Genomic DNA, 27,847 nt, shown 5'->3' with positions numbered 1-27,847 from the left:
AGCACTGTTCGCAATTGCAAAGATTGGGAACCAACCCAAATGCCCATCAGTGATAGACTGCATAAAGAAAATGTGGCATATATACACTATGTAATACTATGCAGCCATAAAAAGGGATGAGTTCACGTCCTTTGCAGGGATATGGATGAAGCTGGAAACCATCATTCTCAGCAAACTGACACAAGAACAGAAAACCAAACACCACATGTTCTCACTCATAAGTGGATGTAGAACAATGAGAACACATGGACACAGGGAGGGGAACATCACAAATCGGGGCCTGTCAGAGGGCGGAAGGCTAGGGGAGGGATAGCAGAGGTTGGCAGGCTAGGGGAGAGACAGCATTAGGAGAAATACCTAATGTAGATGCCAGGGTGATGGATGCAACAAACCACCATGGCACATGGCACAGGTAACAAACCTGCACATTCTGCACATATATCCAAGAACTTACAGTATAATAATTAAAAATAAATAAATAAACTCTAAAACAGGATCTTTGGCATTTGTTGTCTCATGGACTTTAAGAGTTTTGACTACAAAGACTCTGGCTTCTAATCCTCTTATTTTATGCCAGTTTCATGCTCTGGTGGTACTGCTGTAGGTTCAACCAACTTGTAGAGCTGCACTGTCCAATCCAATAGCTACTATCCACATGTGGCTATTTAAATTTAAATTAGGCCAGGTACAGTGACTCACACCTGTAATCACTGTACTTTGGGAGGCCCAGACAAGAGGACTGCTTAAGGCCAGGAGATCAAGACAAGCCTGGGCAACACAGCAAGACCCCATCTCTAAAAAATAAAAATAAATTTTAAAAAATTAGGTGAGTATGGTGACACACAGCTGTAATCTTAGCCACTCAGGAGGCTGAAGTGGGAGAATTGCTCGATCCCAGGATTTTGAGGCTGCAGGGAGCTATTATCACACCTCTGTACTAGAAAGACCCTACCTCTAAAAATAAATAAATTTAAATTAAGCAAAATTAAATATAATTAAAAATTCTGCTCCTCAGAATATAATGTTTAAGCATATATTTCAAGTGCTCAAGAGAGCCGCATGTGGCTAGTAGCTACTGCCGAAGAGTACAGATACAGAATATTTTCATCCTCTCAGGAAGGTCCTTTGGACAGTACTATTCCAAGTCTTAACTCAACTGTCTTCAACTTTACTGTTATCTTCTCACCACAATTGAGAAAGAACACATTTCCTTCTCTATTCCCAGGTGTTTTGGGCCAATGTCTGCTGGAGTATGGTTGCGAAGACACGTGTTTCTGGATATTCATTCTTTTCTTACCTCTCCATGGATCTTCCAATCTTCCTTGCCTTTAGTTTTTTCTTACCAGTGTGCCATAAATTTATCCAGATATAGACGATAAACTACATTAATCCTTACTTTAAAAAATCCCATAATAATATATGACTATTATATCTTAATCAGACTACTCAAGACTCCTGCAAGGACACTTCCCTTCTGATTCTGTCTAGGTACTCTATTAACATCGGGGCTTTACATTGAAGGAATCCTTGTAAAGGACTTGCCAGATATGATTTATCTTTTATGATCCAGGAGGCAAAGTGGGGCAGCTGTGGCTTTTCCCTAAGACTGTAAAAAAATCTCCTCAAATTGTCAGATTTAGTTATTTACATCTAGGAAGTGACGATCAAGGTCAAGTTTCCTGATGTTAGACCACGACCATGCCATCTGCTTGGAAATAAACTAGAAAACCTCCATGCAAAGAGGAGAAAACCTTTGTGATTCATAAATCTCTGTATTAAATTAGATGGCTAAAAGTTCTTTCAGTTACCTGAAAACCAAGTAAAGATATGGGGCTAGGGGCAAGCACTGGGTAGTTTCGAGCAGGAATAGAGACTGTAACATTAATAATGCACATCTACAGTCAGGAAGGTATAACACTTAACCTAGAGGAGATTCAAGGCTCCTTCTCTCTGTTGGGATCAGCTCCACAGTGGCTGCTAGCCACACTGGTTATACAAACTCACTGCCCCAGAAACATGTGCTCATTACCATCATGCATATCTTTTGTCCTAAGTGTTTGCTTCTATCAATGGAAGAAAATATAACCCTTCCATTAAAGAATGGTAATCCCAAAATTCATGAGGGTCTAAGGCTCTCACATCTTACCAGAATAGGTTCTAGTTATGCAAAAATGAGTAGTAATTCAGTTAAATTTTTTCCAATTTTCATATACAGTGATCTGGTATTTTAAATATCAGTTCTCACTATCATCAAATTTAGGGATAATCTACATTATGTTGCCAAAGAAAAGAATAAAGTTCACTAGCCCCTTGAAAAAGTAAACTTAAAGATTTAGCTTCTTTAAAACTAACAGTTAATTCAGTCAAAATGTACAATGGCAAAATTGCTGACATTTCATATAACATATATCCATAGGAAATATGTGAGAAGACTTACATAAACTGCTGCTATACAACTATATACATCTTCACTTAGGAAGATACAGTAACCTAAAATATAACCATCAAATCATGATCCTTAAAAAACAACAAAAAACTGCAAATCCCTGGGATTCAAGCTCAAAGGGCATTGCACGGATTCCTAACTCCCAGTCAGATCTGATAATTCAGGTAAAACAAAAATTTCTTCTTTCACTAAATCTCAAACAAAAATGTCATTCTGTCGTATTTTCTTTAAACCGTCAACCTTTCTTCACTATACATTTTTAAATATAGCATCTTAGCATACCTGATTTTTATACAAGGTTTCTTTCAAGCTCGTAAGAGCATGAATACGAACATCGACATTTTCATGTTGAATGGCCTTCATAGAGAGCTGAAGGGTTGTTTGAAGATCAGTGCTCTCAGAGGTCTCCTAAACACAAAGCACAGAGAGACATACCTTATTAATTGACTATTTTAACAACCATTTCCAAAGGCCTGAATTCCCTATATAGTTACCATTAAATTATACCCTAAATCAACTTTTAAAAGTAATTACAACTTCCATATCTTCCTTTGTATAGCATGTGTCATTTTTAGTAATTCTGAGGGAAAGGGATTTCATTGTAAAATTTTTATACCTGGAGAAAATAAATAAGAATTTACTTACCTAAAATAAATGCTTCTTGACAGAAAGTGTAAGCCTAGTCTCCCTTAATTTACACAGGGCTACATAACAGCTTTGAACCAGGTCCATGGGATTATATAGGTAATTCACTTCCTTTCACTACCCACCGTGACACCCAAGGTCAGGTATTCCACTTTCTACCCAGAAGTGCTACAAAATCACCATTAACATCTTTATAATTTTAGGGAGCTCACTAGACTTAAGATGCTGGAATTATAGATTATTCCCCTTCCAAATCTCAGGAATCATTCAGATCTGAAATTTCTGCACATGGTTTGTAGGACAACAGAACTAGAATCTTCCCACAGCTTTCCTTTCTTCTCTTAGGGCATGCAGCTATGGGTAGCTCTTCTTTTTGGGACAATAAGTAAGGACACTTCAGTCTGGGTAGTAAAGGCATAAAAACAGTATTTTTCATTCTCTCTTCTATCTAATGCTATTACATCTTTAATCTAAATGCTAAAACTTCCCTCCAAAAGTCATGGATTCATGGTAGTTTTATCTACTCACCAGGAATTAGCCATCATAATAGGACTACATTATCCCTAAATATGATCCTAAAGGATCTTTATTCAATGTATTGGAAGTTTGGAATAATTCTATATTAATGATCTCCTAAACCACAAATTAAAAATCAAATACCTTTCTGTATTCCTGGAGAACTGCTTTTATCCTTTTTAATTCTGGATGATCAGGTAAAAAATATATTTCATGAAGAAAATCTTGCACAGCATCCCTAATAGTTGGAATAAAAAGAATAATTTGCCAAGAATAGTAATACTAAAAAAATGTAAAGCAAAAGTTGAAACTAAGTCCAATTTAATTCATAATTCAAAGTGCTAGTTGATTACTGAGCTACAAAGTATTTTCTAACTCTAAGATGCTCAGCTAAATTAATAGTGGAAAATGACCAAAGTTATGAAAATCACTCTATAATAATGCTACAATAAACCATGTTTCTCAGCATACAAACCCGTATATACAGTCCCTTCCTTTTCAAGCTGGGGCTGAGTGTTGACTTGCTTTAGCAAACAGACTATGGCAGAAGATATGCTGTACCAGTTTGGGATCTAGGTGTTAAAAATGCCTACAAGTTTCCATTTGTGTGTTCTGGAGAGCCCTGAGTCACTATGTAAGAAGTGTGGCCACCAATACGGATAGATCACAGTGCAGAGACGGAGGCTCTGAGACCAAACAGAATGACAGAGAGGCCCAGCCCAGTCTACCTGCCAGCTGAATGTGACCACTTGTAAGATCAATAGAACTGACCAGCTGAGCACAGCCCAGATTGCAAAATTATGAGCTTAAAAGCTCATTGTTTTAAGATACTACGTTTTGGAGTGATTTGGAATGTAGCAATAGACAGCCAAAGACTACCTCAATACATAAATTATCATGAAGAATTATAGAAAAAAATATATAAATAATCCTTATCAGGGCAAAAAATTCTTAATTTCCTTCCAATATAATAAATACTCTTACCTTTCTGGGTCCAAATGTAAATGTTTCTAAATCCTAGTGTTTGTTAACTCATACAATAAATATGTATTAAATAACTACTATGGGCTACTACATGCTAAGTATGTCTGCTAGTCACTGGGGATGCAACAATAAACAAAGCCAAGGCAATGCCTTCATTCAGCAAGTTTAAGGTCTTCTATCTTGTAGTGGCATGATCATAACTCACTGCAGCCTCAAACTCCTGGGCTCAAGCAAGCCTCGTGTGTCAGCCTGTAGCAGCTGGGATTACAGGCTCTTTTTAAATTTTTTTTTAATGTTTCTGTATTTCTTGTAGAAATGGGGTTCTCACTATGTTGCCCAGGCTCCTGGCCTCAAGCAATCCTGTTGCCTTGTCCTCCCATAGTGTTGGTATTGTTGGCATGAGCCATCATGCCTGGTTGGGATTTTTCTTATGATTATGAAAAAGGTGGAGAAATGATACTTCTGTAATAAACAGCAAAAATACGACTATTTACAAAAGTTTAAAAGGTACTTGAAAAGCTGTCCCAAAATCTAAATTGATTTTGTTGTTTCGTCATGTACAGAATACAAAAATATCAAAATAAAAGTATTTTAATTAAATAAAAGCACATTAACTTTTCCTTCTTTTATGATTTCTCCCTCATTAGATGGTTACTGCAACTGACAAAAGGGACCAGCAATAGCATATGGGTGAATAGGTAAATAGGTAGTACTTCAATCCCAACTTTTCACAAGCAAAGGAATGATCATATATAACGTAAGTAAAATCATAGAAAAAAATTAAAAATATATAGAAAGACATCCCAGTCTAAAAAGCAGCCTGAATTAAACATACAAGTGGGAAAGAATAATATATGTTCTGTCAATAGCAGTCCACATTGGTTATAATCTAATGTCTGTTTTGAAAAATTATGGGGAAAGAAAATAAGAAATACTGGGTGGCCAGATTTTTAGAAAGGCTTCAATATCAAGCTAAGCAATTTAGAATTTATCAATTAGGAAATGGAGACTCTCAGAATGCCTTTGTATGCTGGAATGATACCGATAAAGAGATATTTAAAAAGCACAGTTCTAGTAACAGTATCAATAAAAGTGATAAAGCTTAAAGGAAGAGAGAGAAGCTGGTTCAAAGCTTAATGCAATAAAGTAATAAGGGTTTCAACTAAGGTAAGCTGCAGAAAGTAGGTATCTCTCCTAACCTTTCTCATGCTATTCAACTGTCTGCCTTTTGGCTGTGAGAAGAAAGGTAAATTAGGTTTCACATTTATGGAATTGATGAAAAATGATTTTTTACTGCTCACCTATTAATTAGTGAGTTTTAGAAGTAATTATTATAGAAGCAATGCCTCAACTGCAATAGCATCATTTCAATATGTAATTACATGCCAACTACTTTTGTTTATTGATGAACCCGGAAACTTAAAAAAGTGACAGTTTCACATTACCATCAGTAATTCTAATACCTTGAAACCTAAAAACACAGTTTAAAAAGTTATTTTACTGCTAATTTCAGTTACAATACCTGTTTTCAATTATGAGGTAGTGAAAGATAGCTGTAGTTTCTTTAGGCTGGATGTGTATAAGTGGTAACAAAGCTACTATTACATGACTGAGAAGGGAGCCCAGACAAGCATGATCCAGGCAACGAACAAAGCAGTCCCAAGCTCTATGTGAAAAAACAAATAGAAATCAAGTCCCATTAGTTTTACTATTTGTAACGCTCTATCAATTAGTTGTAGACACATGATATATACAAACAACAGATTAAAAGGCAGCTTTAAAGATGGAATAAGATCAGTGCTATATATTCAAATGAAGTGATGTCCAAATTATATGAAGCCAAAAAAGCAAGATGAAAAACAGTGTTTGGGGCAGAATTAATAGAAAAAAATGTATGTGTGTGCATTTGCTTATTTTTTTTTACAAAGAGTGGATATACAAAAAGTAATAAAAAAAGATATCTGTAGAGGTCAGAATTGGAATCTAGATTTCTGAGTATAATCTATTGTACAGATTTGAATTTGGGACTATGCAAATGTTTTATATAATTTTTTAAATTAAATAAAATACAGGGAAAAAGCAAGCCTTAAACTTTTTAAACAAACTTAAACAAATATTAAGTTGGCAGCAGGTGCACACAGAAAACAATTACTTCACATGATTTTAAAACATATTCTGACTGTACATCTCTAACAGGATACACCTCTTTTTGTCTTTATTGACAAAAATAGCCTCCAAGAAGCTTAAACTGCACTCAGCTTTCTTACTATTGGCAGTAATATTGAAATTGTCATTTTAAAGATATATATATATATATAATATATATATATATACACAGAAAGAAAAATTAAGTAAATGTGTAATATAAATCATTAGGAACAAAAAATAACTGTTAAGAAATATAATGTAAAACCAAAGAGTTAAGTCAAAACTATGTGATCTTTACTGTATTAGCAATATACACATAAACTCACAATCTTTTTCTCTTTACAAAAATTTTCTAGTAGCTATATTCACTTAAGACTTAGAAGTAATGACAGTAGGCCGGATGAGTGCCTATACGGGGAATTAATCTGGGCTCAAAGGAACCACAGCCAGGGTTCCTTGAAGAAAATCACTGATTCTGACTCAGGGGCAGGAAATATTCAAGGTGAGCCCAGGTCATCTTGTCATGCCAAAAAGCAGAGAATCTATAAGAGATTAATGGAGGTCATATCAAAAGTCATAGATACCATCTTGAAAGGATTTCTACTTGTTTAAGATGGGACAATTGCAGCAATAAAAAAGAGTAGTGATGTTAATGGATAAAAATTCATCAAATTTATAAAAATCTATGTAATCAAAATTATAAAAGAAGAAAAACTTCACTGTAGGTTGCTATAACACAAACCTATCCTCTGATTACTAAAAGGAAATAGTAAGCATTTATGAACTGCTCTTCCTATATGAACTATGGTTGTTTTGTTTTTAAAGACAAGGTCCTGCTATGTTGCCCAGGCTAGACTCAAACTCCTAGGCTCAAGTGATTCTTCTGCCTCAGCTTCCTAAGCAGCTGGGACTACAGATATGAACAATCATGCCCAGCTAGCCAAATTTTGAGGAATTTTGTTTTAATAAGAATCCCACCTAGTAATACAGAATGAATAATAAAATTAGAAAATCATTATTTTATCAACTGTAATGAAATAATGGACTTAGGCAATGATGATTAATTAATGTTAAAATAATCAGATAAAGATTAATGAGGAATTTTATAATAAAATTCCTCAGGTTGATAAAATCTACTAATCTTACCATTACTAAAAGTGGACAACCAGATATCATTATATGGCTCATACTATACCAAAACAGAAGCACAAAGCCTCACCTATGAGGTACATTATGATAATAAATTGAACCTAAATTTAATCAAGGATCTATATCTAGGTACCTATTTATAGAAAAAAACAGGGAGGAAAGAAAAGATAGAAAAGTTAAATCAGCTGTTTGCCAAATCCCAAATCCTAAAATCTTAAGAGACTAAAATAAGTAAAACGTGTGGGTAGGGAATTTAAGGGATGAGGCTGTTTACAAGAGACACTTAAGGAGCCAGGGAGGTAACCAAATATACATATGTAAACCTCATTTAGAGTCTAGTTCGAGAAACAATGATACATACAAACGTCTCTGGGAAATTACATACACAACATGACATATACAACATCTTTGGGAAAAATACCTTTGAGACAACTGGAGAAAATATGAATATGGACTGAGTTTTAGATTAGAAATTTCTATTAATCCTGCTAAATATAATAATTAATGAAGGTTTTTTAAAATGCCCTCATCAATTAGATAGATCTAAAGTATTCACAAATACAATAATAAGATTCTAGGATCTTCTCTAAAACACCCCAACTAACAGTAAAAAAGGTAGACGTGGAGAAAAAAAGACTAGCAATATTGATAACTGCTACGGTTGAAAAATAGGTTCATTAATAATTCTTCTATTTCCCAGTATATTAAAAGATTTCCATGGTAAAATGTTTTAAAGAAGTAAATACAATCTTTTTTTCAATACAAATAAATAAACTTTCTACCTTAATTATTTATTATTTGAACCCAATTTCCCTCAAAGAGATAATAATTCACGTTAATACTACTGGAAAATGTAAAAAAAAAAAAAAAAATTAAAAAACTCGGGCAGTCATTTACCTGCAACACAATTCAGGAAAATCATCCTTGAATCGAAGGCCAGTTCTCAGTGTGGTCATCATCTTCACTCTCACAGAACTGACATGTTTGGGTCCCATTAAATTCATCAAAGACATCAAACTTTTCAAGGCCTATAGAGTCAAACAGTGCTTCAGAATAAAGGTTAGAAACTTGCTGCCAGAAGCAGATGAGCACTAAGGACAAGTTCCTTCCACCTAATATCAAGGTGTCATCTATTCTCAAATAACGCAAAAGAGCAAATAAATGTTGGCCAGTTTGTTTTGTCCAATTTCTTAGGTGGGAATTATGAATTTGAAGAATACAAGTTGAGTTCTTTGTTTTGTTGCTTTCCCCTGAAAGTGATTTGTTATTTTGTCCCAGTATCCTTCTAGAACAGTAAAATTTCTAATTTATTAAGGGTATAACGCATATTGCTTAATTTCTTTCATATCTATCCCAAACTGCTATAATATATATGTATGTGTGTGTGTATATATATAAAACAAACAATTAAAATCATTTGAATTTAAGAAGATTGTAAAAAATTTTGAAGTAAATGGAATACTTACAGTGATCAATAGTTAAGGAAATTTTTGTCTTAATCATACTAAATTCAAGATGCCCTGAATTTGGTTAAAAAAAATAACTAGTGATATATTCAGAAAATGAAACACAAGAAAAACAGAGAACCAGATCTGTCATCAGCAGCTCCAGTTTATAATGAAGAGGTAAAGAAACTCTCGGGTCTACTTTATATACTAAAGCATGCAAGCTCTTTATGGTTTACAACACAAACTCTAGTTTTCTTAGATTCAAGGCCATTCTCTCACTTAGGATAGCAATGGGGTAACAATAAGAAAGAAGCCATGTAGATGGAATAATAGTTGTTTGGGGGATTAAATTTACTAGCTGACACCAAAAGAACAGGCACTGGATGCTGAAATTTGCGAAGTGTAATATAGTATCATATGTCTTTCTTGGCTCCTTAAGATTATATAATAAGGGGGAAATATAGACTGAAATAAAAGCTTCCATTCGTAGGTGCTTTTTGTTTGTTTTTACTGTAATCTTACTGACTGCAGAGGTGGAAAGCAACATGAACTTTCACCAATATCTAACATTCTACTCCAATCTACAGGCCAAAAATTTCCAATGGTGGCCAACTTTTAGAGCAATCATAATGACACTTCATTGTGGCACAAGCATTTAAACATAAAAGTTGCTTTACATCACATTACCCAAAGATTTCCGGTGTTCAAAAACACCATGGGCCATGACCCACACCAGACCAATCTAAACCAAGGAGAATCAATTATGCAACTATTGTTTGAGCTTTCAGTGATTGCTGGTCTCTTTCTTCCAGTGCTGGACTAGATGCTGTGATGTGTGAGTTTGAAGCTGTTGAGTTTATTACCTGGCTCTTAAGTATAGAGCCAATCTAGATGAATCTGAGCCAAAAGATTGATTCTGAGAAGTTTTTTGAGTGCAAAATCAAGTTATGCCCAAAGCTACGCTCCTTATACTTTTTGTTATACAGCCACAAGTTCCTTTTGGTTACTTTGGGTTGGGTGTTCTATCCCTCATAAACTAAATAAAACGAATACAATTCCAATTTTTAGACTCTCAAAAAGCTTATGTAAGTTGTTCAGCAATAGCAAATGTCATGTTTGGTTATTTCTCATCTTTGAATGTTTGTAGCTAGATGCAGAATTTATCTATATTCTGTATAAATTCTATTGTAGCACACTGAAACTCAACCATCACTACTTACCATTTTCTTATCTTCAATGCCAACACTGGAACTCAGTAACTGCATGTTAAAAAAGGCCAAAATGCCTAACAATTTGGGTTGTAAATAATCAGCCTAAGAAATAAAAACAGATAATATGTAAGCTTTATACAAACTGAATTTCTTAAATTGACATTTTAATTATTTAATTAATGTCATTTATATTTTACTTAACTAGATTAGCATATCAGAAATAAATACTTGGTGAATTAAGTTTCTCCAAAAGCATATATCTTCACATGCAATATTTAAAGAAACTAATGAAATAATTTATAGTCACCATAAAAACATATGATTAAACAGTACAATACAATGAGAAAATGAGTTTTTTAATCATGGAGTGAGCTCGGGTGGGATTCTCAGGATCTGATTCATGTCAGGATGTAGAGTGGAGATGAAAAGAAGAATAGGGAGACTAGAAGCTGTCCTTATTCTATAACATTTAGAGCTAAGGTAGAGAAGTACTTGATTAAGGAAAAGGTATCCTACCAGAATAATAATCTGACATAGGGGAAAAGTGGTACAAGATCATGGGCATCAAAAGCTGCAGGCTAGATATCATCATCCATGACACTTTGGGTTTCCTGAAGTTTCCTCTCTCCGTCCCTTCTTTCCTTTCTTCCTCCCTCCCTCCCTCCTTCCCTTCCCTCCCTCCCTTCCTTTCTCCCTCCCTTTCTCTTTTTCTTCCTTTTTTCTTAAACAGATTTTCTTCCTCCTTCCCTCCCTCCTTTCCTTTCTTTCCTCCTTTTTCTTTTTTCTTAAACAGAGTTCCTTCCTTCCTATTTCTTTCTTTATTTCTCTCTTTTTTTCTTTTCTCATCTGTTCTTTTCTTCCCCACCCCCCTCCAGGGTATCTGTCACCTAGGCTGGAGTGCAGTGGCATATTCACAACTCACTGCACCTTCAACCTCCTAGACTCAAGCAATCCTCCCAGCTCACCCTCCCGAGTACCTGTGACTACAGGCATGCACCACCATGCCCAGTTAATTTTTTGTAGAGATGGGGTTTTGCTGTGTTGCCAAGGCTGGTCTCAAACTCCTGGGCTCAAGCAATCCTCCTGCTTTGGCCTCCCAGAGTGCTGGGATTACAGGCATAAGCCACCGTGCTCGGCTGAGTTAACACTTTCTTAAGAGAAGGTCCTGGAGAAGAGGGCATGGGCTTTAAGTCAGCCAAATCTAGGTTTGAATCTTAATTTTGACGCTTCCTAATGTGTTATGTTCTATAAGTTACTTAATTCCTCCAAGTCTGTAAAACGTGAACACTAAAACCAACTACTGCATAGAGTTGTAAAGGCTAAGTAAGATACCATTTATTGCCCAGGTGCAGTGGCTCATGCCTATAATCTCAGCAATTTGGGAGGTCGAGGCAGGTGTTACTTGAGCTCAGGAGTTTGAGATCAGCCTGGGTAACATGGCAAAACCCTGTTTCTACAAAAAAATTAGCCAGGCATGGTGGCACGCACCTGTGGTCCCAGATACTCAGGAGGCTGAGGTGGGAAAATCACTTAAGCGCAGGAGGCAGAGGTTGCAGTGAGCTGAGATCGCACCACTGCAATCCAGCCTGGGTGACAGAGCAAGACACTACTTCCAAAAAAAAAAAAAAGATATCATTCACTAAACACTTAGTATATGGTTAAGTATTAAATCACTTTGTTCATATTACTACAAACTGAGAATGTGACCACTCTGTAAAAAAGAATATTCTTCTGTTTCATATTTTTATGTACAGGAAGAAGAAAGAAGCAAACAAAAGAGCTGGGAATGAGTAGCAACTAAAGCATTTTGAACTCTTTAAGAAAGTTATACTGCTTAATGTTGAGGCATGTGACTTAGGTATCTTCAGGTTCCATGCATTGCCAAGAAAAGGGTAGGAGGGTATGTGCTACCATACGATAGAGAGGAGTGAGGTATCCTATAAGCCTCTCCAGATTAGATGTCAGGATAAATCTTTATCTTGCTTAACACAGGAAATCATCTGGTTTTTAAAACTTGAAATTGCATTTTGTTCTGCAAACTTCTGATTTAGATTGAGGCTCAACTTTAGCATGGTAAGCCACAATTCACTAATTGTATAGTTCCAGCTTATGCTGCTTAAATAAAAAGCAAATAAAGATCACACAATCTATGTCAACATTCCAATATTAAAGTTTTTGCATTCAGACAATTATCTGACTTTATCCATCTGTTACTCACCAAATACTTATTACATATGCCTAGAATCCTGTGCTGGGTACAGATGTACAAGATGAGCAAAGTTGTTCTCTCTCATTAGCTTACATGTAGACTAGTATGAATGGAAGACACTATATAAGTATGTAAACAAAGTTGTGATAATGCTATCAGAAAATAAACATGATCCTGTGATAAACAAGAAATAGGGTAAGGGAGTTAAAACAGGGCATTCAGGAAACTCTTGAAATGTAAAGAATGAGAAAGATCCAGGAGATTATTCAAAGTGAAGAGACCAACCAGGCAAAGGCCTTGAAGCAGGAAAAAGCTTCACACGTTTAAGAAACATAAAGGAAATCATGTTGAAATATAGGGAGAAAGGAAGAAAAGAGTTGTACCATGTGAGAATAGAAAGGTAGTAGGAAGGTAGGCAGATCATGTATGGCCTTACAGATTTTATTTTATGTTAAAAGCAAAAAAAAAAAAAGATATCATTCACTAAGCACTTAGTATATGGTTAAGTATTTTGTTCATATTATTACAAACTGAGAATTTGACCACTCTGTAAAGAAGAATATTATTGTTTCACATTTTTATGTAAAGGCAGAAGGAAAACCATAGAAGGAATTTAATCAGGGGAATGATGTGAGTTTGTAAAAAGAGCACTCCAAAGGCTGTGTAAATAATTAATTGTAGAGAGGGAAGGATGAAAGGACAGAACCGTTAGGAGGCATCCACCAGTTGTCCCAAGAAAGATGATGGTTGTTTAACAGTGGTGGCACAGAAATGAAAGAATATATTTTGGAGAGACTTAATAAAATTTGCCAGTTTGATTATAAAAGGAAATGAATGGTCCACAAATGCTTCTCAGGTTTTGACTCATGCAAGTGGGTAGAGAGTGGCACCATTACTGAGATGGGTAAGACTGGGAGAAAAACAGGTTAGAAACGGAAAATAAAGATTTCTAATGAACATAATATATGTGGAATTGTTTGAGATGCCCTTAAGACATGAAAGTAGAGATGATGAAATGGTAAATATCTCTGTTTGCCATCCTCTCTCACCCTGAGGTCCATTCTCTGCCACTTCTACCCTGCTTTGTACCTGGGAAACTGACCGGACTGCATTACTTAGGATCCCTTGCCCTCTGGCTTTCCACTGAATTCAGTCAGCAGGAAACACCACTAGAACAGAGGATAGGAAGAGAGAGTATGGTATTCATATTTCCTGTTCTGTCTATGTTTTGAGGTTTTTCTGGCAGTGGCTACATTCCTCTACAATGAGAGGACCCCTCTTATGGTCCTGGCTCTCAATCAGGTTCTAGTAACACTATTTCTTCCCCTTTCCCAGAAGTAAGTGGGGCATTAAGTTTTCTGCTGTTTGTAGTCCCTGGGTTCCTTAACATTCCTTGCTGACTCTCTTAACTTTGCCATGTCACTAAAAGTAGCCCCTTTGTTAAACTATTTCCACATAAACATTTGTGTGTATGCCATCTGTTTCCTCCCAGGACCTAATCTATATAAAACCACAAGTCCAAAGCTCAGAGGCAGTCTGGACTGAAATTCAACAAAAAATTATTGAAATATAACTCATTTTAAAGAAAGAGATCAAAGAAGGTCATTAAAGGACAGAATGACGACTGAGGAAAAAGAGCCAGTTACACAGTCCTGAGTTAATCTAGAGGATAAAGTATATAATGTACAGGGAAAAAGCCAGTAAAGAAGACTAAACATGAGTGAAAGGTGAAGCAAAAAAGAAAATTAAGACAATGTGGTATCACAGATGCCACGTAGGAAAGGATGGCCAATTGTATTGAATGATACTGAAAGGTTGAATAAGATAGGACAGAGAAGTGACTATGAGATTTAATAGCCAAGAAGAATGAGGGTGACCCTGACAAAAGGAATTTCATAGAATAATGAGAATAGAGCCAGACTAGAATAGGAAATGAGAAAGCAGAGATAAACATCTCTCTTAACGAATTTATGCCCAGAGTTTCATTACTGGAACGCTAAGCTTGTGGGAGTTATTTATATCCTACTGTTCAAGGTCATCACCAAGATCTGACTTTCCACAAAAAAAATTTTGCAACCTCCAGCATAAATGGGTTAAGATATTTTCCCAATAGTCCTTTAAGTCTCTTACAGGAATGAAGGCAGTCGAAAAGAAAAAATAGTAATTCAATTCTGAGGATTTATATATTTTTTAAGACATTCAAATACAAATTTATAGTAGGGAAATATTTTAAAAAGAGAACATATTTTCTAACTTCCCTTTTAACCAACAATGGAGTAAACTATAGTTAGAACTAAAAAGTTTAGTCTATTGAGCTAAGAAAAGAGTAGTTGGAGGGGCAGGGTGAGAAGAGAGCTTCAAACATATTCTAATATACATGTAATTTAAAAGTAGTAAAGAAAAATAAACTTCAATATTTTTATTCAGTTAAAAAATAAAATCTACTAAAACCACTGAAAAGTCCATATTTTTCAATGCTAATATATGTTGTTAATGCCCTAAGTATGTAAATATGTACATAAAGTTGTGATAATGTTATAAGAAAATAAATGTGATCTCAAGTTCATGATCTTGTGCATGTAACCATGCAATTCAAACCAACCTTTTCAAAATAAAAGTGCCAACTTAAAATTTAAACAAATTGCTAGTAGCCAGAAAATTACCAAAAAAATTGTTTCTCCAATTACATAATTAAGCTGCAAAAGGAAGAAAAACGAACCTCATAGAACATATTTCTTACCATCAGTTCAGGTGATATAATATCTCTTGGGCCCTGATATGGATCATCACTGGATGCAAATGAGGCAAGTATTGATAAACCATTGAAAACCTGTTGATAGTGTTCTCCAATACGCAGCAATAATTCATTATGCAATCCTTGGAAATCTTGTCTCAACAGGCTCCCCAGTTCAATTTCTGTTTCATTCTAACCCAAAGACACATTTTAAAAAGTGTTTTCTTCATACTAACATCATGAAAATAAGCATATTGATTTTAACATGCTATTAGTACATCAGGAGCTCTAGATCAGATAACAGGATTTATTAATGGAATTAAGAAAAGGCATTGGAAAAAATTCTAATCTTATTCTATCCTGGTAGGTCTACCATGGATTATATGTAATGAAGAGAAGTGATCCAACTTTATTTAGAAATAAAATATTAAAAAGCAAGTCCTAGTTTTCTCCAAGGTCTTATCTTATAATATCATCAGCTAATTACTGGGGACACATAACACTGGGAGGAAATGTAGTATAGTGGCTTACAGCAGTCTTTCTGTTCAGATTGCTTTAAATTCCGGCTGTCATTTATTAGTTATGCTGACTTGGACAAGTTACCTAATCTAACCTCTCTCTGCCTTAGGTTCCTTAGCTACAAAACAAAACCAAAAGAATAGTACCTGTGGCTAGGCATGTTAGTTCACAGCGGTAATCCCAGCACTCTGGGAGGCAGAGGCAGGTGGATGACTTGTGGCCAGGAGTTGGAGACCAGCCTGGCCAACATGGTGAAATCCCACCTCTACCAAAAATACAAAAATTAGCTGGGCCTGGTATCAGACACCTGTAATCCCAGCTACTCAGGAGGCTGAGACAGGAGAATCGCTTGAACCGGGAGGTGGAGGTTGAAGTGGGCCGAGATCACACCACTGTACTCCAGCCTGGGCTACAAGCAAAACTCCATCACAAATAATAATAATAATAATAATAGTACCTTTATTTCATTCAAATAATAATAATAATAGTACCTTTGTGAGGATTACATGAAATGATCCGTATCAATTATTTAGCTCAATTTTTGACATGTAGTAAATATTCCATAAACACTATCATACTATGTTTGCAATATACAGATGTATCATACTTTCTCAAGATAAATATATTTGATATTCACTAACTCTCATGTAAACAGAGATTTGCTACTGGCATATATTATGAAACAAATGAAGTAAATTAACATCAGAAAAAACAGTAAAGTTATATGCATATTTCTAGTAGTTTTCCTGTTCCCATGTAGTTTCGTATTCCTCAGAGATATTTTGTTAATATGACACCAAAAAAAGCAGCACAGGCTACAATTTTAAATGTAAAAACTAGCAAAAAAACTGGACCAAACTGTAATCAGAGCACTGAGTAACTAAACTAAATACAGACATTATACTACATTTGAAGGTGGTTGCCTCTTACTTAATTGAAGGTATAATTAAGTGTCTATCATCAGTCAACTTATAACTCCAATCAACGGAAAAGTACTGAAATAGGCTGAGAACCTCTCCTCTGAAAGAATGACTATCATATTCCATTGTGGTGAAATAATCAAAGAAAACAACAAAAGGAGAATTCTATTGAATATGCTCTCAGGACAACGATTATTTAACATAACATTTAAATTTATATTTTTCTAGGATAGGCTATAAATTATTCACCTTCCTTCCTAGAAGAATGTTACATATTTTGTATAATGCTAATTTATATTAAAAAGTAAAATATATAGAAATATTTAATTACCTTCAGATAATGAAGGGCACGTTCTAATTCATCTTTGGAACAAGAACAGACCAAATGAGAAAAAATATATTTGAAGTTGTTTATTAAAATTTCTCTACGATTGACATTTAATTGTTTTCCTAAAGTTCGAATGAGAGCAGAAGCTGCAGGGCTTGCTTTGGCAGCAAGATCAGGTAGTAGAACTTGTAATGTCCTCTGAAAAAGAACGCAACAATTACCAAAAAGTACAGTTGTCTGGGTGAAAAAAATATTCACATAAGCTCTGTGCAAAAAAATTTTTAAATGCCACACAAATTTGGAGTCCATGTATGACTTATATTTGAATTCAGATTGACCATTTATTCACTCAAATGATATTTACTGAGCAATTTACTATGATACAGGCACTGCACACAGCAGTAAACAAAATAGGCAAGGCACTGATAGCATAGATCTTACATTGTAAAACGGGAGAGAAACAGACAATAAAAAAGCATATGTAAAAGTAAAAAAGATAATTTCTCAGGAGTATGTATTAAAATATACTTATACTCTAAGGTAGAAATTACAAATCTAAAGTATTACTTGAACTAACTTGTATTTAAAGAATAAGCAAGAGTAACCATAAATGCAATTTTTAAAGACATTTTTTACATTTAAGAGTTGATGTTGTAATATATATATAAAGAACTTTTAACACACACAATCATCCCAATACTGCAACAATTCTTTTCATTTTTGTCTATTCCTTTAAGATGTTTTTAATAAAATACATACAAAATCCAAAGATAAGAGAAGTGGCCTTACATTTATTCATTCTACATGTACTTATTACATGTCAGTTACTATCCTAAACACTAGAGATGTGATCGTGAACAAGACCCAGGTTCTGCCCTCAGAGACACTTATATGGTACTTCTGTCTTACCTTTCAACTTAATATTAACATTATAAGATTGTTGAAATATTATAAGGTAGTTTCCTCAATGTTATACTACTTTATGATATTAATGGTTACATAATATCCACCGACCTAAAATTTAGACATTCAGTTTCTGCTGAGGGTTTTGGTGTTGTTGTTTTGCTACTTGGATAAGGTTATAATAAACATCTTTGCTTTTTGATTCCCAGAGTAGAATGACTGAATGAAAAGGTATGCATGTTTTATGGTCCTTCCCACATATCATCATATTTCCGTGCAGTATTTGACCATTTTATAAGAAACTTATGTTTGTTAAACTATTGTAATAATGTAGGGGAAAATTCTGTATGAATTGCTATTATAATTTATTAATTAAAAGCAACAGTAAAAGTTGTCTTTGAGTAAAGGTAAAAATATCATCTATTTTATCGTCTTTTAAACCTCAGCCCCAATTTCTTTTCTCTTCTTTTTTTTTTTTTCTAAACACAAGTGATAGAAAATTATTTTTCTGAACCCAATGACTTGTCAAACACTTCCCAAACCACTCCATACTACAAAATATGTCATGGCAGACCATCTATATCACTATAGTTTTATACTTTATTATTCCAACTCTTTAGGAATAGAAATAATCATCTTAGACTTTGAATTACCAACAGAACCAATCACAGCACCAAAGACTCAAATAGTTAACTGCATTGATTAGCATTCAATAATTATTATTAACTTTTCAGGACAGCTAACCATAAAGAACAATGACTCAAATAAACTTAAGTTTTACAGTGTAAGCAGTAATCTCCTATCAAAGTCAAAATCTAGAATGGAATGAACAAAATACAGAATTGGAAATTTCAAGTGAACTCTATGCTGCAACTTACAGTAAGAAAACGATTAAGATCAGGAAAGTCAAAAACGTTGGCAATTTCAGACAAGGTATTTAAAGCCATTTCTCTCTGGTGAGCCACATCTTGTTTTCGCATGTCAGCATTCTGGCAGGAAGTACTCGGAAGTGCTGTCATTTGACTAGAGTGAAGGGATTCTACCAAAAACTACAGCAAAAACCATTTTATTGTTAGTTTTCACACAAAGAAAAAATTTTAACTAATACTTTTTAAGCTACCATAGAGGGCAGTATCAAATAGTATTCTATATTACCTGAATTGGTTCATTCAATTTTTATAACAACCTTAAAGAGGTAGATTATGTCATAATCTGCCTTTTACAGATGACATAATTGGGCTTAGTTAAAAAACTTGAATATCATGCTATGGATTACACCACAAATAAATTCAGTATTTTAGCATAACCTAACTTTTCAGCCATTAATTGAATATATTTAAAAGAAAGTGTCATATACCATAATACCAAGGCATAAAAGAGTTTACTATCACTAAAAAGGCTATATACATCATTATAAGATGATTTTCTTCCTCCCCCATTTATAACCTGTATCTTTAGACCAATATCCTAAAATAAAATAGAAGATTTCAGTTCTATTAAATAAACGAAATTCATCCTTTTTAGCAATAATTTTTTAAAAATTTGAGATGGAGTCTCTTTCTGTCACCCAGGCTGGAGCACAGTGGTATGATCTCAGCTCACTGTAACCTCCACCTCCTGGGTTCAAGTGATTCTCCTGCCTCAGCCTCCCAAGTAGCTGAGATTAAAGGTGCCCACCACCATGCCTGGCTAATTTTTGTGTTTTTAGTAGAGACAGGGTTTCAGTATGCTGGCCAGGCTGGTCTTGAACTCCTGACCTCAGGTGATTCGCCCACCTCGGCCTTCCAAAGTGCTAAGATTACAGGTGTGAGCTACCACGCCTGGCCTTAACAATAATTTTTTAAAGCAAACACAGTGCTTTCTTTTTTAAACCAGGCACAATGGCTCATGACAGTAATCCCAGCACTTTCAGAGGCAGAGGTGGGAGGATCATTTGAGTCCCGGAGATCAAGAGCAGCCTGGGCAAAATAGGAAGACCTCATCTCTTAAAAAAAAAAAAAAACAAAATGGCCAGGTGTGAGTGTGGTGGTGCACACCTGCAGTCACAGCTACTTGGGAGGCTTAAGTGGGAGGGTCTCTAAGCCCAGGAGTTAAAGGCATCAGTGAGTTATGATCATGCCACTCCATGATCACTGTATGTTGCCTGGACAACAGAGTGAAACTTGGTCTCTAAGAAATGTTTAAAAAAGAAAATAAAACTTTTAAAAAGCAAGCAAATGGAACTGATTAGAGAACTCAGAAATAAGAAGACACACCTACAACCATCTGATCTTTGACAAACCTGACAAAGACAAGCAATGGGTAAAAGGATAACTGGCTAGCCATACGCAGAAAATTGAAACTGGACTCCTTCCTCACACCATATACAAAAGTTAACTCAAGATAGGTTAAAGACTTAAAACCCTAGAGAAAATCTAGGCAATACCACTTAGGATATAGGCACAGGCAAAGATTTCATCACAAAAACACCAAAAGCAATTTCAACAAAAGCAAAAATTGACAAATAGGATCTATTTAATCTCAAGAACTTCTGCACAGCAAAAGAAACAATCATCAGAGTGGACAACCTACAGAATGGGAGAAAAATATTGCAATCTATTCATCTGACAGAGGTCTAATATCCAGAGTCTACAAATAACTTAAATTTACAAAACAACAACAACAACAAAAGAACCCAAACAGCCCCATTAAAAAGTGGGCAAAGGACATGAAAACACTCTTCTACAAGGAAGACATACAGGCAGCCAGCCAACAGACAGAAAAAAAGCTCATCACTGATCATTAGAGAAACACAAATCAAAACTACAAAGAGAGACCATCTCACGCCAGTCAGAATGGCTATTACTAAAAAGTCAAAAAACAGATGCTGGCAAGGTTGCAGAAAAAAAGGAATACTTTTATACTATTGGTGGGAGTGAAAATTAGTTCAACCATTGTGGAAGACAGTGTAGTGATTCCTCAAAGACCTAGAGGCAGAAATAACATTTGACCCACCAATCCTGCTACTGGGTATATACCCAAAGGAATATAAATCATTCTATAATAAAGATATATGCACATGTATGTTCATTGCAGCACCATTCACAACAGCAAAGTTGACTAGGCACAGTGGCTCATGCCTCTAATCCTAGCACTTTGGGAGGCTGAGTGAGACGGGTGGGTCGCTTGAGGTCAGAAGTTTGAGACCAGCCTGACCAATATGGTGAAACCTCATCTCTACTAAAAATACCAAAACTAGCCAGGCATGGTGGCAGGCACCTATGATACCAGCTACTCAGGAGGCTGAGGCAGGAGAATCACTTGTACCTGGGAGGTGGAGGTTGCAGTGAGCCAAGATCACACCATTGTACTCCAGCCTGGACAACAGAGTAAAACTCTGTCTTTAAAAAAAAAAAAAAAAAAAAAGCAAAGTCATGGAATTAACCTCAATGCCCATCAGTGATAGACTGGATTTAAAAAATGTGGTACATATACACCATGGAATACTATACTGTCATAAAAAGGAATAAGATCATGTCCTTCGCAGGGACATAGATAGAATTGGAAGCCATTATCCTCAGCAAACTAACACAGGAACAGAAAACCAAACACCACATGTTCTCACTTATAAGTAAGAGCTGAATGATGAGAACTCATGGACACATGGGGGGAACAACATACACTGGGGTGTATCAGATAAGTAGGAGAAGGGAAAGTATCAGAAATAATAGCTAATATGGATGTTGGGCTTATACCTAGGTGATGGGATGACCTGTGCAGCAAACCACCATGGTACACGTTTACCTATGTAGCAAACCTATACATGCTGCAATATACCCCTGAACTTAAAATAAAAGTTGAAGAAGGAAAAAAAAAGCAAAATAAAACACATATAAATTTCTTCTTTTTGTAACTCTTAAAAAGTACTGCTATTGCCTATAGTCAAGACAAATGCTGACTCTTACCTGACAGATGGGTTTCTTATACTGGCTGAAAAAATTTTGCAGTTTAACACTTTTAGCTGCAACCAGAGCTCTAATTTCTGTGTATGCTGCTCCAGAGACAGATGCTGACTTGGATAACAAACAATGCAGTAAGTGCAAGAGTGCAAAAGGTACCAAATCTCCTTTTGCAGCCCTAAAATTACAAACAACATACATATGAATACATATATATATAAAACCAATGTCCAAGAAACAAATGGAAATCTATGAATAAATGCATGTTGACTCAAATTTTGATTATAAATCTCATATCACCATTTTTAACACCAAGTAAATAAAAAAGGAGAATGGCCAAAATAAATAAGGAAGAATACAAATGCTGCCAAGTATACCTTCCAATATCCCCTGTTGTAAGAATTAAGGTATCCTTCAACTCATTATTTCTTGATATTTGGGCATGTGTATATGCTTCCTTCATTCTTAAGACAAAAAGCTAGAACAATAAAAGTAACTGGTTAAAGAAATTTTTAGAGCTAGGTTGACATAAATCCAAATGTTAAAAAAAAATTATTAACCTCTTTTATAAATCCATCTTCAGAGTCCAGGGATTCCAATATATGCTTGATATTTCCACTAAAAGCCACTCTAACATCTTTGTCTGGATCTTCCATTAAATTTAATAAAGTTCCAAGAACTGCTTTTACATCTGTTTCATCTTCTCTAAAATCAAGATGCTTACAAAGATGATGTAGATTATCTATGAAAGCTAAAGGACAAGAGTATACAATACTTAATTTAATATATTAAATGTCAAAGTTGTACTGTAAAAAAACTGTCAACAAATAACATGCCACAAAGAATTGTAAGTTCTCTTATAATGTCATTGTTTCATATTTAAGTATGTATAGCACACAGAATTTTAGAAAATTAAAAGGGATACTTATAAATTAAAATTTACTTTATATTTAATAAATGTCACATATAATTTTTTTTTTTTTGGAGACAGGGTCTTGCGCTGTCACCCAGGCTGGAGTGCAGTGGTATGATCATGGCTCACTGCAGCCTGCAGCCTTGACCTCCCAGGCTCAAGTGATCCTCCCACGTCAGCCTTCCGAGTAGTTGGGACCACAGACATGCACCATCATGCCTGCCTAATTTTTGTATTTTTTGTAGAGATGGGGTTTCACCATGTTACCCATACTGGTCTTGAACACCTGAGCTCAGGCAATCCACCTGTCTCAACCTCCTGAAGTGCTGGGGATGTAGGCAGGTGCCACTGCACTCAGCCTGCAAATAATTTAAATCTAAAATAATTTCCAGAATTATTATAAAAGAGCAAGTCTCTTTCATATTTTGTAGACCAGTATATGTTACCAAGATAGACTTAAAACACATTGCAGGCCTGGAGTGGTGGCTCATACCTGTAATCCCAACACTTTGGGAGGCCAAGGCAGGATGATCACTTCAAGCCGGGAGTTCAAGACCAGTCTGGGCAACAAAGTGAGATTCCTCTCTACAAAAAGTTAAAAATTAGCTGGGTGTAGTGGCACACCTATGGTCCCAGCTACTCAGGAGGCTGAGGTGGGAGGATCACCTGAGCCTGGGAGGTCAAGGCTGCAGGCTGCAGTGAGCCATGATCACGCCACTGCACTCCAGCCTGGGCAACAGAGCAAGACCCTGTCTCTTTAAAAGAAAGAAAGAAAGAAAGAAAGGCCGGATGTGGTAGTTCATGCCTGTAATCCCAGCACTTTGGGAGGCCAGAGTGGGTGGATCACCTGAGGTCAGAAGTTTGAGACTAGCCTGACCAACATGGTGAAACCCTGTCTCTACTAAAAATCCAAAAACTAGTTGGGCGTGGTGGCGCATGCCAGTGATCCTAGCTACTCGGGAGGCTGAGGCAGGAGAATCGCCTGAACTGAGGAGGCGAAAGTTGCAGTGAGCTGAGATCACGCTATTGTACTCCAGCCCGGGCAACAAGAATGAAACTCCATCTCAGGAAGAAAAAAAAAAGAAAAGCACATTTCTGAAGAAGATCTTAGCTTTATCGTTAACCTTATATTACAAGATTTAGGGAGTACTTTCCATCTTTTCAAAAACTTGAGAATGAGTTTCAGCTTGCTGCCTAAACAAATTTATCTTCTAGGTATTTTTAGAAATCTCATGCTCCCTAAAAGCTTATACTCCATTACCACTGGAAAGTGGACAAGAAGATACACTCTATAGTTCTCAGTTGGGCAAAGTAATCTAACTATTTGAAGTTCTCAAGGTCCAAGGTGGTAACTGCGGACACATTAAGAAGGTCTCTGGTGTCCCTAAAGAAGATATAGAATATTGAATCTTACAATATTGAAACAACCATCAGGTATGCCCCATTTAGGTTGTCAAATCACAAGAGTATTCAAAAAATCCCCAAATCACCTCTCCTATGGGTTCTGTGATCTATCAAGCATGTAACTTCCTATAGTTTTTCAAGGCTTCAGCCTAATTCTTTTACTGATTTGAAAAACAGAGCTTAAATGGGTTTTAAAATATTAAATAAGTCATAATCACTCACCAAGTTTCACTGGACTAGGTGTTTTTTTTTTCAGTAGAAAAAGGAAAGCCTTGCAAACAGAAGCTTTTAGTGGAGAAGATGAACATTCATGTTGAGAAGTGGCTTTCAAGTTCCTACAGAAGAGGTCCACATGTCCATGTCCAGAGAAAGGTTCTGTTAAAGAACTTGTCAGATAAAACATGCCATCAAGAGTACAGACAAGCTGACCAAGTATAGAAGCAAATTCTTTCTTGACAATGTCAGAATCATCTTTGACTTTATCTCTGGGGGAAAAAAAAGAAAAAGACTAAACCTCCTTGCCTAATTTTGTGGTATAAATAGTCTTGCTTAATTTGGGACTAAGGTACTGGTAAAACAAAGTCTAGAAGGAAAAAATGTTAAATTCTAAAACTAAAAGCAACATTTGCTTTACATATTCAACAATAAACATAACTTTGCATATACAGCCAGAGAATTATGATCTTTCCAATTGAGTAATATATTCAAATTAAAATCTTAGTACATACATAAGAATCTTAGGAATTCTGTTACAAGAATTCTGCTGCTGCAATAAGATAAAAAATCCACGAACACAACTAGCCCGGATTACTTCATGGGAGCTCTGCAGGGCCCAGTTGTAAACTGCTGTTCTCCATTCAAGGAATATTCTTCTTGGAAACAGAGTCAAAAGAAACGCACATCGTGATTGTGCCTGTGGTGCTGAAAAAAATTAAGTCTATTAAACAAGATTTCTACTAATGTTAATTTTACATATACACATATACATATACACACATACATATATAAGTAACATTTGTGTATATATATAAAATAAAAGTCAATTAACTCCAAGACATTTTTTTCCCTAGAAAGCAAAAATTTTGAAGTCTGCTAAGTATCAGTGAGGATGTGGAACTCTCATACTCTGCTAATAGGAGTGTAAACTGGCCTATCTTTGGAGAACAACACAGCAGAAAAGTGGTGAAGATGTATAAACTCTATAACCCAACAATACTACTCCTAGGTAGACAGATATGTTAAAATAGTACTTCTCAAACTTTGATATGCATATGAATTACCTATCTTGTTAAAATGTAGATTCTGATTCAGTAGGTCTGGGTAGAGCATAAGATTCTCCATTTCTTTCTTTCTCTCTCTCTCTCTTTTTTTTAATGTGCTCTCTAAGCAGAAACAGGGATGCTCCATTTCTAACAAGTCCCTAAATGGTGGCAATGCCACTGGTCTGTGGACCATACTTTTCAAACAGCAAGACCTTAGAATGACTAAAGAATAATTTACAAAAGTATTCATTTACATTTTGCTTATAATTGAGAAAAGTTGGAAACAACCTGATTGTCCACCAATAGGAGGTCTGATAGTGTCTAGCCATACATCTAGCTACTATTCAGAAGTTTAAATAAAATACTAGAGTTACCCATATCACCATGGGATAAGTCTTATAAAGATTAAATCATAGAGGGACAACGGGCTTCCATTGTATCTCTAATATTTTTATTTCTTTTTAAAAAAAAAATTTCATGAAGAGAGGGAAGGGTGAAGTGAAACTCACTTCAAAACACTGTAATGGTTTTATTTCTTTTTTCTTTTGTTTTAGAGAGAGTGAATCATTCTGTCGCCCAGGCTGGAGTGCAATATATAATGTTGGCTCACTGCAACCTCTGCCTCCTGGTTTCAACAGATGCTTGTATCTCAGCATCCCTAGTAGCTGGGACTACAGGCACGAACCACCACACCTGGCTAATTTTTGTATTTTTAGTAGAGACAGGTTTTGTCATGTTGGCCAGGCTGGTCTCAAGCTCCTGACCTCAAGTGATACGTATGCCTTCGCCTTTCAAAGTGCTGGGATTACAGACATGAGCCTCTGTGCCTGGAGTAATGTTTTTATTTCTTAATCTGAGAAGCTAGTATAAGAATTTTTGGTGTATTGTTCTTTTTAAAATATTTCTCGCCAGGCACGGTGGCTCACGCCTGTCATCCCAGCACTTTGGGAGGCTGAGGCAAGTGGATCACCTGAGGTCGGGAGTTCAAGAGCAGCCTGACCAACATGGTGAAACCCTGTCTCTAAAACAAAAAAAAATTTCTCAAATATTTCCTAATTTTACTAATAAATATAAAAATATGTACAGAAACACTGCAAATGTTTTACAGAAAGGAAATGGGATATATGGGACAGGCTTTTATAGGTGGTACTTTTTATGTATCTAACTCCCTTCTGATTTATTAAAAATGTACCTGCTCTCTTATTGAAAAAATATAAGTGATAAGTGTTAGAAGTCCTATACAGAGATGAGTTAAAACAAATCACACTGAGCAACAGCTGAGTATGGCGGTTCACGCCTGTCATCTTAGCACTTTGGAAGGCTGAGGTGGGCAGATCACTTGAGGTCAGGAGACCAGTCTGGCCAAGAGGATGAAACCCCATCTCTAGTAGTAATACAAAAAATAGCTGAGCATGGTGGTGGGCACCTGTAATCCCAGCTACTCAGGAGGCTGAGGTAGGAAAATTGCTTGAACCCAGGAGACGGAGGTTGCAGCAAGCCGAAATCATGCCACTGCACTCCAGCATGGGTGACAGAGTAAGACCGGTCTCAAAAATGAAATGAATAAATAAATAAAACAAACCACACACAAACATATTCTTGTGAACACTTACAATAGCTGTCTGAAATCCTCCGGCTTAATGTTAGAAGACTAGTGGCAAATGTGGTCAACTTTAAACAGCCATCATCAGAATGGGAATAAATCCATGGAAGTGAGAGCATTCCACACAAATCTTCCAGAATATGATCTTCAAATGAACTGTTTACTACAGAAGCACAAAATAAGTCATTAATTCTAACTTTTCCTGAATCATATGTCTTTTAAATGAAAATACAGACATGAAACATCAAGTGCTATCACAATGATCATTCGCTAAGCACAAATTCTTAACACAGAGATTCATAAATTATGGTCTGAGGTCTGTGAACCCAAAGATATGAAATGTGACTTCATAAAAATATGTATCCATGCCTTTTTTTAGATGGAGTCTTGCTCTTTCACCAGGCTGGAGTGCAGTGGCATGATCTCAGCTCACTGCAACCTCCATCTCCCAGATTCAAGCGATTCCCCTGCCTCAGACTCTGAGTAGCTGGGACTACAGACGCGTGCTACCACACCAGGCTAATTTTTTGTATTTTAGTAGACACGGGGTTTCACCAGGGCCAGGAT

General features: G+C 35.8%; 1 protein-coding gene across 5 annotated transcripts in view; it reads right to left on the bottom strand.

Annotated features, from left to right (window-relative positions):
* Positions 1–27,847, bottom strand: part of ATR (ATR checkpoint kinase) — a 129,499-nt gene that overhangs the window by 78,088 nt on the left and 23,564 nt on the right. For 4 of the 5 annotated variants that reach the window (XR_013528590.1, XM_035278080.3, XM_017965779.4 and 1 more), the window contains 14 exons: positions 27,291–27,443; positions 25,144–25,336; positions 24,638–24,900; positions 22,659–22,849; positions 22,476–22,576; positions 22,105–22,276; positions 19,039–19,209; positions 17,261–17,455; positions 15,497–15,682; positions 10,557–10,649; positions 8,786–8,916; positions 6,114–6,257; positions 3,752–3,845; positions 2,729–2,854 (listed from right to left, as the gene is read on the bottom strand). Coding sequence is in view for 4 of the 5 variants with exons in the window: in XM_035278080.3 (XP_035133971.3) it covers positions 2,729–2,854; positions 3,752–3,845; positions 6,114–6,257; positions 8,786–8,916; positions 10,557–10,649; positions 15,497–15,682; positions 17,261–17,455; positions 19,039–19,209; positions 22,105–22,276; positions 22,476–22,576; positions 22,659–22,849; positions 24,638–24,900; positions 25,144–25,336; positions 27,291–27,443 (2,213 nt within the window). In the remaining variant the exon portion in view is untranslated. The remainder of the gene's footprint in view (positions 1–2,728; positions 2,855–3,751; positions 3,846–6,113; positions 6,258–8,785; positions 8,917–10,556; positions 10,650–15,496; positions 15,683–17,260; positions 17,456–19,038; positions 19,210–22,104; positions 22,277–22,475; positions 22,577–22,658; positions 22,850–24,637; positions 24,901–25,143; positions 25,337–27,290; positions 27,444–27,847) is intronic. The other variant, XM_035278081.3, reaches the window with a different exon arrangement.

The sequence above is a fragment of the Callithrix jacchus genome, chromosome 17 (genome assembly GCF_049354715.1).
Source record: "Callithrix jacchus isolate 240 chromosome 17, calJac240_pri, whole genome shotgun sequence".
Classification (NCBI taxonomy): domain Eukaryota; kingdom Metazoa; phylum Chordata; class Mammalia; order Primates; family Cebidae; genus Callithrix; species Callithrix jacchus.
Note: the sequence above shows the minus strand (reverse complement) of the source record. Positions and strands in the feature narration are given on the sequence as shown.